Raw genomic sequence first — 13,414 nt, 5'->3', positions numbered from 1 at the left:
TTCCCATTTTATAGACTCAGAGAAGTTAAGTAATTATTCAAAATTACACACTAGGAAGTGTCAAAATTGGGTTCCAAACCCAGGTCTGGCTGACTTAAAGCTCATATCCTCTCCTCTAGGACCCTCTTTCAAGAAATAATTAACACAAAGTTCCATGGTCAGTAATACCTAGTCTGTAACTGTTGATGTCCATAGCCTTTCATTCCTTAACCTCTATACCTCAGGGGATATTGACCCCTATGTCAGACCATTGTTCTGGCAGGATACCTTTTCTTTAATCAAGAACTTTTTTCCCCCACAGCTTAGCTCTACATGCTCTAGAATGACAGTCACTTGCCTTTTTGTATTCTTCTTCTCCTTAAGAGAATAAATATCCTTTCCACTCCGGATCCTGACATGAGTCAGAGCCTGAGGATCCCATCTAGGTCATTCCATAATTCAATAGCTCATGATTTTCTTATTATACAGTACTATTTAATCATATTTTGTCATAGTCAATTTTACCAGTTTTTTAAAATACTAAATGTGAAAATATATGTATTTGGAGAAACTTAATTCACCAAGCGTTTATTTCTGTTATTCTAATAGAGTTATGTAGAATAGAAATGATGTTAGTTAAATACTTAAATTGTTGGTTTATGAAATTTGATCTGTATAAAATTGACATAATAACTTTTATTTTTTAGGCTGATTATTTACAACCCAAGTTGTTGGGCATTTTGGCCTTTTTTAACATGCAGTTACTTAGCTCCAGTGTTGGCATTGAAGATAAGAAAATGGTAAGTAGTGATAGTTGAGTTTCAAAGTGCTGGAATAGAATTCATGTAGAATATGCAGGAGATGTGATTTCTGCTTCTATCTACAAACATTCTGTATTACTGAATAACTTGTATAAGCTTTTGGGGAGTCTAAATAGAAGAATTATATCATTTCTAGTTCTTTTTAAAATAAAGGACAGAAAACCCAACCCAAACTGGCTTAAAGGAATTTGTTGGCTCTGCAACTAAAAATACAGGGATAATACAAGGATAATATGACTTGATTTTGGATATAGTGTTCTTAGAATCAATTTCTAAGCTCAGATTGCCCTGTATTAGCTCTATGCTTAAGTACCAGGTGATGACCCTAACAGTTTCAGGTTCACATTATCACAACATGTAGCTCAGTGGGAGAAAAAGAGACCAGCAGTCCCTGATAGGTCAAACAAAAGTTGCATAGTTGAATTTATTGGTCCACATTGGTCTAATGTGGGTCATGGCCCATGGTGTTTTTGAATACCAAAAATGCTAGGTTACATATAGTAAGTAAAGTAATTTCAGTTATTTGTCAGTTTATGTTTAAATATACTTGGCACAATGAAGTTTCATTATGACTGCTATAGCAATTGGTCACCACTGGAAATTTTTGTACATAGATTAGGATAGAATTTTAAATACTGACTTGCTTTCCACCTCCACAGTCAGTAAAATTATAGTAAAAATCCACAAATGGAATTTTATTTCATTTTATTTCAATCAGTACTACCCTTCTCTAATTAACCATAAAGAGCCAAGAAAGACATGATAATTTTAAATTCTACCAACTTCAACAAACCAGTACTTGTTTTTTTGGTATCTACTGGTAAATTTAATCCCCCAAACAACTTCTAGTCCATCTCATGGTATCTTTCTTATTGTTATTCCAAGTGAGAGAATGACCTCAGATCTAAGAAAACTAGAGTTTGTTTTAAACCACAAAGAGTTTACATGTTCTGGCATAAGGTTGAATAGAGAGTTTCTTTACCCTTTCATTAGAATTTGGAGCTGTTGCTACAAGTTTGATTCTGTGTTCCACATATAATAAAATGTGTGTATTATTTTCTGGGTATGTCATCAGTTGTTTGTTTTACAAAATTCAGAATATCTTTAATTTATTACTATTTTGGTAAGATGCATGTACTACATAGCAGTACATGCATCTTATGAAGAAAATTAAACAATAGATATTATATTCTTAATAAATTTGAAAATCACTGGCCAGAACACCACCAGGACTGAAATAACAAATCACTTCTAAGGGGAAAAAAAATACAAACCAGAACTTGTATTTTTCATACTGATAATTACTACAGTAAGAAGTTGAACAAAATGAACTGACCAACATTTATTTTACCTCCTGTTGTCAGAGAATAGATACTACTCAAGATTAGGGCGAGGTGCACTTTGTCTTTAGGGCTTATCTCCTCTCAGCTTGCTTGTAGGCTTTATTTTAAAGCCCTACTTACTTTTAAGGCCTTGAACAGTTTGATATCCTTGATGAAACTGATGGGACCCAAACATGTCAGTTCTGTGAGAGTGAAGATGATGACCACATTGAGAACTGGCCTTCGATTCAAGGATGATTTTCCTGAATTGTGTTGCAGGTAAAAATGCCTGAATTCATTAGATATTTTTGCATTTCGCAGGAGCATTAATTTGCATTATTATCTCTTCCAGGAAAGTTAGGTTCAAACCATAAATAATTAACATAGACCTATTTGTATTGTATTTACTTCCTAAAAGATATTTTACCTATGAAATCTTTGAATATTGTGGGATATACAATAATAGAGTGAACCCTTACATAGCCATTTCAAAACTCAGCAGTTACCAACATTGCTAATCTCATTTAGTCTGTTCATCTCCACCTTTTTTATTGTTAGTTGGAATGTTTTAAAGAAAACCAAGTGTCACCTTATCTGACATACAAATACCTCAGAGGTAACCATCATGAGTTATGCTAATTAATAAGAATGCCTTAATATCATCTAAAACTCAGTCCATATTCAGATTTCCCCAATTTTCTCAAAGATGTTTTCCCCAAAGATGTTGGTTTGTTTGAAACAGAATCCAAATAAGGTACACATGTCACATATTTGGTTGTTTGGCCCCTTAAGTATTTCTTCTTATAAACAGATTTATCCCGTAAACCTCCATATTCTTTTAGGCCGTTGAGATTTAGGCATGTAGAATTTGGCTGAGTGCTAATTTAATTTAATTTAAATATTACTGCTAATAATAAGACTACTGAATACAGGTTAAGCTTGTTGGAGGGTCTTTTTTGATCTTTAGACTAACTTTTGGAGATGTACAGCCAGAATACCATGTTTAAAAGTTATGTGCAGTAATTGTTTTCTGTGTGCATGTACCATTAACTTGATATTGTTATGTTCAGTTCTTTCAATTTGTTTAAAATTTTTAGACAAATTGAAAGAACTTAAAATTTTTGCTCTTCCCCTCTATTTTATTTAATTTTAAAATCATATAAAACATTTACATTGTCTCAAATTCAAAATTTTTTAAGTTATACTTAGAGAATTAACTTCTATTCTTGAAGTGTGTAGGAATCTATTTTTATTAACTTTTGTATAACTCCCCTCTAAGAGTATAAAATGGACACACACTCACATTTTTATTTATCTTCTCCCTGCCCCCAAAAGTAGCATATTAAGCTATTCTTAAGCATATTAGCTATTGTTTTCACCTTGCTTTTTTGACTTAATATATTACATTAATTATTTGAGTATACAGAACTGATCTTTATTACATTTTTACAGCTACCTTATAATTTTATCATTGTATGTGTCATTGTTTGTTTAGCTAATAATTTATAGAGGAATCTTTACAAATAATAAAAATAATGTGACGTAACTTTTATTTGTTTTTTCATATAGAGCTTGGGATTGCTTTGTTCGTTGCCTGGATCATGCTTGTCTAGGCTCCCTTCTCAGTCATGTAATAGTAGCTTTATTACCTCTCATACACATCCAGCCTAAAGAAACTGCGGCCATGTTTCACTACCTCATAATTGAAAACAGGTATTGTGACTGAAATTGATAATAAAAATAGCGACTTTTTATTACTGTATTTTTATGTCTCAAGGTATTAAGAAGGATTACTGTTGGTAATGTGGAACTGTTCGTGTTCTTTTTAATTTAGTGTCCATCAGTAAACAAAAATAATTGACTTGCTTAAATCAATACAAATGAAGCTATTTCATTGTGACATGGCTTCCATTATAATTATATTTTAAATTCATGAATTAATAACGTAGTAACTCAAAAATAATTTTCGCCACTTTTTTTTATTTTTATTAAGTTTATTGGGGTAACATTGGTTAATACAATTGTATAATTTTCAGGTGTACATTATAATTTGACATCTGTATAGTCTATTGTGTATTTACCACCCAAAGTCTGGTTTGCTTCAGCTAACTACCATATATTTGATCCTCTTTACCCACTTCACACTCCTCCTACCCCACTATATTTGACCCCCTTTATACCGTCTACCTCCCCCTTCATCCTCCACCTCCTACCCTCTGGTAACCACTAGTCTATAGTCCATGTCCATAAGTCTCTGTTTATTTGTCCAGTTCATTTGTTGCTTTTAGGTTTATATCAGTCATATAACTGATATCATGTGATTTTCAAATTTTTCAATCTGGCTTATTTCACTTAGCATGATTATCTCGAGGTCCATCCATGTTGTTGCAAATGGCAGTATTTCATCTCTTTTTATGGCTGAGTAATATTCCATTGTATATATGTAACACAGCTTCTTTAGCCAATCATCTATCGTAGGACACTTTGGTTGCTTCCATGTCCTGCCACTGTGAATAATGCTGCTGTGAACATCGGTGTGAAAATATGTTTTTGGATATGGGTTTTCAAGTCTTTGGGGTAAATATCCAGTAGAAGGATTGCTGGATCATATGGTAGATCTGTTTTCCAGAGCTGTACCAATTTGCAGTCCCACCAGCAGTGTATGAGGGTTCCTTTTTCTCTGTATCCTCTCCAACATTTGTTATTACTTGTCCTATTGATTATAGCTATTCTAACTGGTATGAGATGGTATCTCATTGTGGTTTTGATTTGCATTTCCCTAATAGCTAGCGATGTTGAGCATCTTTTCATATGTTTGTTGGCCATTTGTATGTCCTCTAGGGAGAAGTGTCTGTTCAGGTCCTCTGCCCATTATTTGATAGGATCATTTGTTTTTTATATTTTTATTGGGTTGTATGAGTTCTTTGTATATTTTGGATTTAGGCCTTTATCAGAGGCGTTGCTTGCAAATATATTTTCCCATTCAGATGGGTGTCTCTTTACCTTGTTGATGTTTCTTTTACTGAGCAGAAGCTTTTTAGTTTGATATAGTCCCATTCATTTATTTTAGCTTTTATTTCCCTTGCTTTTGAGGTCAAATTCATAAAATCCTTTTGAAGTCTAAGGTCCTTGAGTTTCGTTCCTATGTATTTTCCATGCATTTTATTGTCTCGGGTCTTATATTCAAGTCCTTAATTCAGTTTGAGTTAATTTTGGTGTTTGGTGATAGACAACAGTCTAGTTTCATTCTTTTACAGGTGGCTTTCCAGTTTTCCCAGCACCATTTATTGAAGAGGCATTCCTTTCTCCAGTGTATGTTTCTGGCTTTTTTGTTGAAAATTATTTGCCCATATAAATATGGGTTTACTGTTGGACTCTCGATTCTGTTCCACTGGTCCAAGTGTCTATATTTCTGCCAATACCTTGCCATTTTGATTACTGTCACTTTGTAATATAATTTGAAGTTGGGCAGAGTGAATCCTCCAGCTGTGTTCTTTTTTCTCAGGATGGCTTTGGTAATTCGGATCTTTTGTGCTTCCATACAAATCTGATGATTTTGTGTTCTATTTCTTTAAAAAGTGCTGATGGGATTTTGATGGGGATTGCATTAAATCTGTATAATGCTTTAGATAATAAGGTCATTTGAACTATGTTGATTCTTCCAGTCCAAGAACGAGGAATATCTTTTCCATTTCTTTGTGTCTTCTTTGATTTCTTTTAATAGGATCTTGTAGTTTTCATTATATAGGTCTTTCACATGTTTTATTAAATTTATTCCTAGGTATTTTATTCTTTTTGTTGCAATTGGAAAAGGAATTATTTTTTTCCACTTTTTTTCCCTGACACTTCCTTATTAGAATATAAGAAAGGTGTGGATTTTTGAATGTTGATTTTAAATCCAGAGACTTTACTATATTTGCTTATTGTTGAAATAGTGTTCTTGTGAAGTCTTTAGGGTTTTCTATATAGAGAATCATGTTATCCACAAATAGTGAAAGTTTGACTTCTTCATTTCCTATTTGGATGTCTTTTATATCTCTCTTGCCTGATTGCCCTTGCTAGGACCTCCAATGTTATATTGAATAACAGTGGCGATATTGGACAGCTTTGCCTTGTTCCTGATCTTAGAGGGAAAGTATTTAGTTTTTTACCATTAAGTATAATGTTGGATGATGGTTTGTCATAAATGACCTTTATTACGTTAAGGTGCTTTCCTTCTATACCAATTTTATTAAGTGTTTTGATCATAAATGGATGCTGTATCTTGTCGAAGGCTTTTTCTGCATCTGTTGATATAATCATATGATTCTTATTTTTTAATTTGTTTACATGGTGCATCACATTAATCGATTTGCATGTGTCGAACCATCCCTGTGCCCCTGGGATGAAGCCCACTTGATCATGGTGTATAATCTTTTTAATATGTTGCTGTATTCGGTTCGCTAGTGTCTTATTTAGGATTTTTGCACCTGTGTTCATGAGAGATATTAGTCTTTAGTTTTCTTTTTTTGTATTATCTTTACCAGGTTTTGGTATCAGAGTAATATTGGCTTCAGAGAATGAGTTTGGAAGTATTGCCTCCTCTTCGATTTTCTGGAAGATTTTGAGGAGAGTAGGTATTAAATCTTCTTTGAATGTTTGGTAGAATTCACTGAGGAAGCCACCTGGTCCTGGACTTTTATTTTTGGTGGGTTTTTGATGATTGTTTCAATTTCCATACTACTGATCAGTCTATTTAAATTTTCCAGATCTTGATTCAGTTTAGGAAGGTTGTAGTTTTCTAAGTACTGGTCCATTTTTTCTAGGTTACTATATTTTGTGTTATATACTTTTTCTTAGTATTCTTGCATGATCCTTTGTATTTCTGTGATGTCAGTTGCAGTTGTTTCTCTGCTATCCTGCTCAGCTTCTCTGCTTTGTGCCCTGATGACAGCCTTGCGCCGGCTATGTAGAAAAGTCCTGGCACTTCCAGGCAGGGTGATCAGGGAAGTCGCTGCTCCTCCACCCCTTCCCCTCCACCTGTAAGGAGCTCCTGCAGCTGCGGGAGGCAGTTTCTTTATTTCTTCCAGTCCACCACCTGGCACCCAGAGTTCCGATCTGTGGTAGCTCTTATGCGCTGATCCCACGCTCAGACGTGCTGGTGTGCAGTTTGGGTGTTTTTTGTTGAGTTTTAGATGTTCAGCTTATTGTTGTTTCAAGGGGAGAAATCTTGGGATGTCTCTCACTCCTCCATGTTTCCTTTCAATTCATCAGTTTTGAAAGAAAGGTTGAGGCTAAATGTACCTTTCTTCTCACAGTTAAAAGCAGATAGTTGAATAGCATGAGAAAAATTAGGAGAGATATTCACCTGCTTTCTATAGCTTACCTTAGTTGAAACATTTATCCATTAGATTAACCTTCAAACCAGTCTCCCTTCCTTTAAGCTTTTATTACATTTCTTCTTATTGTTCATATTTAAATGTGTTTCTTTATCTGTATCATTCCATCATACAGAGACATTCTGTGGTTGTCAATTTCCTAACTGAGAAATTCCAAATTGCTTATCTTGGCATTCAGGGCTTTCCAAAATTTGGCCAGCTTTTATTTATTAAAATTCTTTCCCAAGATTTTCCAAAATAGACACCAGCCTGTAACCAATCCAGATTGCTATTGCAAGAACATAGGTTATTCCTTTCCATTTCTATTTTTCACTCAGGAATGTCTTGCTGTACATTTAAAAATCTTAGTTTTGCATTTACTGTTTATATCACAGTTCGTTTATTTCTGAAGTTAGGATTTAAGTACTACTTATTTATTTACTTACTCATATGCTATTGCTATTCCCATTAATTAGTTACAGTGCCCAGGCAAGGAGAAAGTACAGAAGAAAAGGCTAATGTTTTTTTTTTGCTTTTTGTTTTTTTTCAATTAAAAGTTTATTTTTGGTGATTTGTACCTGATAGAAAGAACAGTGTAATCACTGATCTTGGTCACTTCTAAGTACTTTTTTAGACTGTCATACACATAGGATATTTTCGCTGTTCATTATATGAGTCATTTCTCTACCTTTTTCACATCATTAAAAAATTCTCTTTCACTCAGTGCTAGATAGAAGACCTTAAGCTCCCTGAGTGAAGGATTTCAGCTTTCTTCATTGTTACGTTCTCAGTTTAGCACAAAATAGCACATAGTGGTTTCTTAGTGCATGTTTGTTTCATGAGTTAATGAAGACTAGAATTTAGATATACTTTATTTGGACCCAAAAAGATTAGAATGTTATATTTTAAGCAAATTAAAAATTTCTACATCGCTAGGAATTATTTGAATATTTTTCTCTAAAATTTTTTATGAGAATTTGTGTTTTGGGGTTAGATTGGCTATCGATTGCTGTCTTACAAAACATTCCAAAACATAGTTTTAAAACAATAAGCATTTTATTAATAATTTTGCAATCTGGGCTGGGTTTAGCTAGTTGATTTTTTGGCTGGTGTTGGTAACGTTCTTTGGTGTTTTTCCATAGTCTCAGAGCCTCTCTTTCAATGTAGCCTATGCACGTCACCTGTTCCTGTTGGTGGCCAGACTTCTTACGTTGTGACTCAGGATTCTCATGAGCACAAACCCAGAAACTGCCACTTTTTAACATTTAGGCCCCAAAGTGGCAAAGCATCTCTTCTGCCATATTCTGTTTGTTAAAGCAGGTCACACACCTAGCCTAAATTGAAGAGTAAGTGATATACATAGGTATGTATATCAAAAAGAATATTCACAGCCACCAATGTAACAGACTGCCACAGGGTGATTTTCTTAGGTTCAGTTGTTTGCCACTGTTAATTAGCTGAGCATCCTAGACATGGTTAGGAAGAATACTTTGCATGCCAGTAATCAACTAGCATTTTTAAATGTGAATTAGTTAGCCTTAGTTTCAACCTCTGCTTCCTATATTTTTAGCGTTCCTACTCTTTACAAATAATTCTCTTTCTTTTAACTAACTATTAGGTATGCTGTACAAGATTTTCTTCATGAAATATATTTTTTGCCTGATCATCCAGAATTAAAGAAGATAAAAGCAGTTCTACAGGAATACAGAAAGGTATTTAATTTTTATTTATGATTTAGGAGATCACTGATATAAAATCATTTAAAGATCGTAGAATGAATTTCCGTTTCCTGAGAATTACTAAAAATGACATGCTATACAAAGAGATGGAAATTATTTTTTATAACAGCTTTTAATAGGGGTATATTTTAACTACTTTAATGATAACCAGAGGAACTCCAGACCTTCCAAAACGTTTCCTGAAATGATTAATTGACAAAGTATATCTCTCTGTGCTCTTTGTATAGGAAACCTCTGAGAGTACCGATCTTCAGACAACTCTTCAGCTATCCATGAAAGCAATTCAGCATGAAAATGTAGATGTTCGTATTCATGCTCTTACAAGCTTGAAGGAAACCTTGTATAAAAATCAGGTATACTAAGATATAATTAAAAAGCTATAGGAAAGAAGACTTGGAAGTTTAAAGAAAAAATGACAGAAGATGACAGATTGGCACATTTGCTTGAGATTCACTAAGTTCAATGAAAGAAGTGATTTTTATTTTACCTAGATTATCAGATTATCAGATCTGATTTAGATTCAGTAATCATCACATGCCCTTTGAGGCTGAATATCAGTGATATGCAGTTTTTTGTTGTTGTCTTTGAAGGATTATATTTTAGGTTCCTGTATCTTCCTGAGGAAAGATGTGTCTATGCAGCAGCAGTTTATTTGAGTCTTCTCATAAAATTTCCTGTGGATATCTGTCATATAAAATTTGAGTAATTTTGCTATTTTACATTTTGACTGACTTAACTTTATTGGTTTTGATGAAACTAAAATTTTAAGTTTACTTTTCCTTAGGGCCAGTGAACTTTATTTTTTTTCCTTGTCATTTCAATGTAGATTATCCCTAACCTTTATGATGGTGAGAACTGGTATTTAAAATACCAGATCACTATAAATCTTTAAAGTGGAAAAAATTTAACTGAGGTACTTACTTTTGCGTATCAAGAACCCATATGTTAAGATGTGAGAATCCAAGACACTTATGAGGTAGTATTATGTTTATTTTCATGATAGAAGGAAGCATTTACTTAGGACAAAAGATATAATGATGATAACAAATATATGGTTCTGGGTCATTGAGTGCGTATAACCAATGTTGGGAGCAGCCAGTGTAGAGAAGATAGTCCTACCACATGTGAAGAGCCTTTAATTTCCTGAAGTACAGGATAAGATTTATAGAATCTTAACTGTGGATCTCCATTACCAATGTTATAGCCTCATTCTCTGCCCTGCATTACACTGAAACTACGCTGTGCTTACCCCTTGCTCCAAACCTCTACCTGGGTCCCATAACTTAAAGGGCTTTTAGCTTTTTAGTTTAAGGATGTATGAATAGTAAAGGATCTCTCCTGGCATAGAGGTTTTCGAGTTTAGGTTATTTCTAAGCAGCTGACATGGTCATGGTCTAACATAACGAAACTTCATATTGATCATCACTTCCTAGATGTAAATGACTAAATCTCAGAGCTCAAGGAAATTTCTTATCCTCTTAAGAGGGAAGAGCCATAGCTGCCACACTTTTGCCACCTATGTTATAAAAGATAAATCACATCTGAGAATTACCCGGGAAGCCTTCCTTCATTTAATGTAAAGCACCAATGCTAATAGATTAACCAGGCAGAGTAAGAAGGTAAATGTAGTTATAGAAGTCTTAAAGGTCAGATTAAATGATCTCAATAAGATATAATGGCCATAGACTGTTATAAGATATATTTTCAAAGTGAGGGTTAATTTAATTTAGCATCAATTTATAAATGGATAAATTTACTTTAAGTTGGTAAGAAGAAAACTAAAGATAAGGAGAGCTTGGAGGAGTCAGGGGAGATAAGAAAAGAAGGGAAAGAATCCAGAGACACATGTTTTCCCGCCTATACCTCTGCAGGTACTGGGGCAAAACACCTAGGAAAAAAGAGAGATGGAAATGGGTTCTTTTCCAACTATGACAAGAAAGTAACATCAAAGTTGAAGACAGTTCAGTTAAGTTCTAGAACAGCGCTATCTGAAAGAATTTTCTGTTTGGGTGGAAAGAATTTTCTGTTTGGGTGGAAATGTCTACATCTACACTGTCCAGTAGCCACCAGCCACATATGGCTATCTTGAGTACTTGAAATGTATGATTGAGGACCCGAATTTTTAATTTTATTTAATTTGCTTAACTTAAATAGACACATGTGGATAGTAGCTGTTGTATTGTGTCCAACCCACAGCAATGCCAGAACATGAAACTGACGTGAGATATTAAAGATAGAAGAGCCTTTGTAGAGGATGCTGTGAGAGTCTATGAGAAAACAAGTACAAAGACATTCTTTTAAAGGTTCAGATCTTAGCCACAGGCAGAAGAAAAGAGACTTTAGGAGTGTGTTGAAAGGAGGTGTTTATTTAAAAATAGACTTAGTGTTGTTGTAGAACTGGCTAAACAAATACTTGGGTATAATGTAGCAACAAAGCAAATTCTAAAAGATGGTATGACAATTATGATGGCTGCTGTAGCATTAGATATTTACCTATTTTGATGGAATGGCTGCAAATATCTTATACTGATGTGTAGACCCTGGAGGATTAAAGAAATGGCAACTTCTGCTCCTTCCTTTTAAGTAGAAATGTACATTTCTGAAGAAATAAAAGATAGCTAAGCTCCGTGGACAGCAGAAAATTTTGACTTCTATGTCAAAAAAAAAAAAAATCAAACTGTAGATCAAACTAAGGGAACCTATAATCTGTTTCTGAAAATTAATACTACTCAGGTTGAAGTGAATCTCTATGATGAACTCCAGAAGGATTTATTTGTAATGAGGCCAAAGTAAACTTTGATGACAATGCAGAATTCTAATAAAAAGATATATTTGCTAATGAGTACAAATCCGAGAATGAGCCCATTGTAAATAAAGCTGCTAGAGATCTCCACATTTTCCTAGATAATGGTGGATGCCTAAATCTGAGTCTGTACATGTCCTCCAAAACATCGTAAAGAGCAACAAGGAGAGAAATAAAACCACATACAACTCATACTTTCAACATAGCTACGAGACTGAGAATACTATGAACTTTAAATTACAGGTAACCAGCAGAGCTGTCTCTGAAAGTTCATGTTACAAGCTTGTGTTAAGATCATTTAGATTCCGAGGAGACTGAAAAAGAAGAAAGTAGAGTGGAGGAACTAAGGATGATGAAGCAAAGATAAATTCACCAACAGAAAGAGATGGTCTCATTCTAAATGCATCAATACTGAAAATAGGTCCAGGACATGGTACATCAGAGCACTGGCTATAGGGAACATATTTGAAAGTGAGCAGATGCTAAGATTGCAGTCTCTGAAAGTCATTATATCTGGGGAGAAGTAAAAGAATGGGGAGGGGAAACTTTTTGGAGACTTACTTGTAAACAGAAAAAAAGTAAGAGGGAGAATTTCAAGGGTCCTGCAGAAATAAAAAGAAATGTCTAAAATCAAAGATGTACCAAATCTTTTCCTTGGTACCTCTTCCCCAAAAATGATACTTAGGGGGGGGGAAAAAAAACTGTACTTTGTTATGCTGACAGAAGAGGGTACTTATGAAATAGGAATCTTGCAAGTTACTACTAAATTCTTACTGTTACTGCATACAGTTATTATGGAGGCTCTACAATATAAGCAGAAAAAATGTATGTTCTAAACACATATAGTTTATTGGAGGACAAAAAAAATGAAAATCAGATCTTTTGTTGATGATAATTCCTCCTCCAAAACCAACCATAAAGCAAAAGAAAACTAGACTTAGCACTACAATCTGAATTAGATATTTCAAGCAACCATTTGTAAATATGGAAAAAATTAAATGAGAAAGTTAAAAAAGCAAGATAAATAGATTAAAAAACAAGGAGATATGAAACAAGAAGTGATTGAACTCAGGGAAAAATTGAAGACATGGAGATTAAATTATAAGAGCTATGGAGATTATATTTGAGTAAAATTTTAGTAAGGAGCATTGAAGAAAGAAAAATAATCGAGAACAAAAATGAGATAGAAGAGTGAAAAGGATCAAAGAAAAAGTGGTTGAAATGGAAGATTGGCAAAGATTTCACATACAAATAATTAGAATATCTGAAGAAAAAAATGATAGAACAAAATTAATATTTAAAACTATAATCCAAGAAAACTTTCTGGAAGAAAAGATACTTTAGGAGTGTGTACCTGTGAAAAGTGACCTGAGGGATAGTCAACTCTGAGACA

The 13,414-nt window shown here is 33.9% G+C and overlaps 1 protein-coding gene across 6 annotated transcripts in view; it reads left to right on the top strand.

The window, feature by feature from the left end:
- The window catches only part of ATR (ATR checkpoint kinase), a 136,248-nt gene that overhangs the window by 45,278 nt on the left and 77,556 nt on the right, over positions 1–13,414 (top strand). For all 6 annotated transcript variants that reach the window (XR_005655772.1, XM_039876468.1, XM_039876469.1 and 3 more), the window contains 5 exons: positions 687–779; positions 2,271–2,401; positions 3,692–3,835; positions 9,098–9,191; positions 9,446–9,571. Coding sequence is in view for 5 of the 6 variants with exons in the window: in XM_039876468.1 (XP_039732402.1) it covers positions 687–779; positions 2,271–2,401; positions 3,692–3,835; positions 9,098–9,191; positions 9,446–9,571 (588 nt within the window). In the remaining variant the exon portion in view is untranslated. The remainder of the gene's footprint in view (positions 1–686; positions 780–2,270; positions 2,402–3,691; positions 3,836–9,097; positions 9,192–9,445; positions 9,572–13,414) is intronic.

The sequence above is a fragment of the Pteropus medius genome, unplaced genomic scaffold (genome assembly GCF_902729225.1).
Source record: "Pteropus medius unplaced genomic scaffold, Ma_sr-lr_union100, whole genome shotgun sequence".
Taxonomy (NCBI): domain Eukaryota; kingdom Metazoa; phylum Chordata; class Mammalia; order Chiroptera; family Pteropodidae; genus Pteropus; species Pteropus medius.
This window is presented reverse-complemented; position numbering and strand designations above follow the sequence as displayed.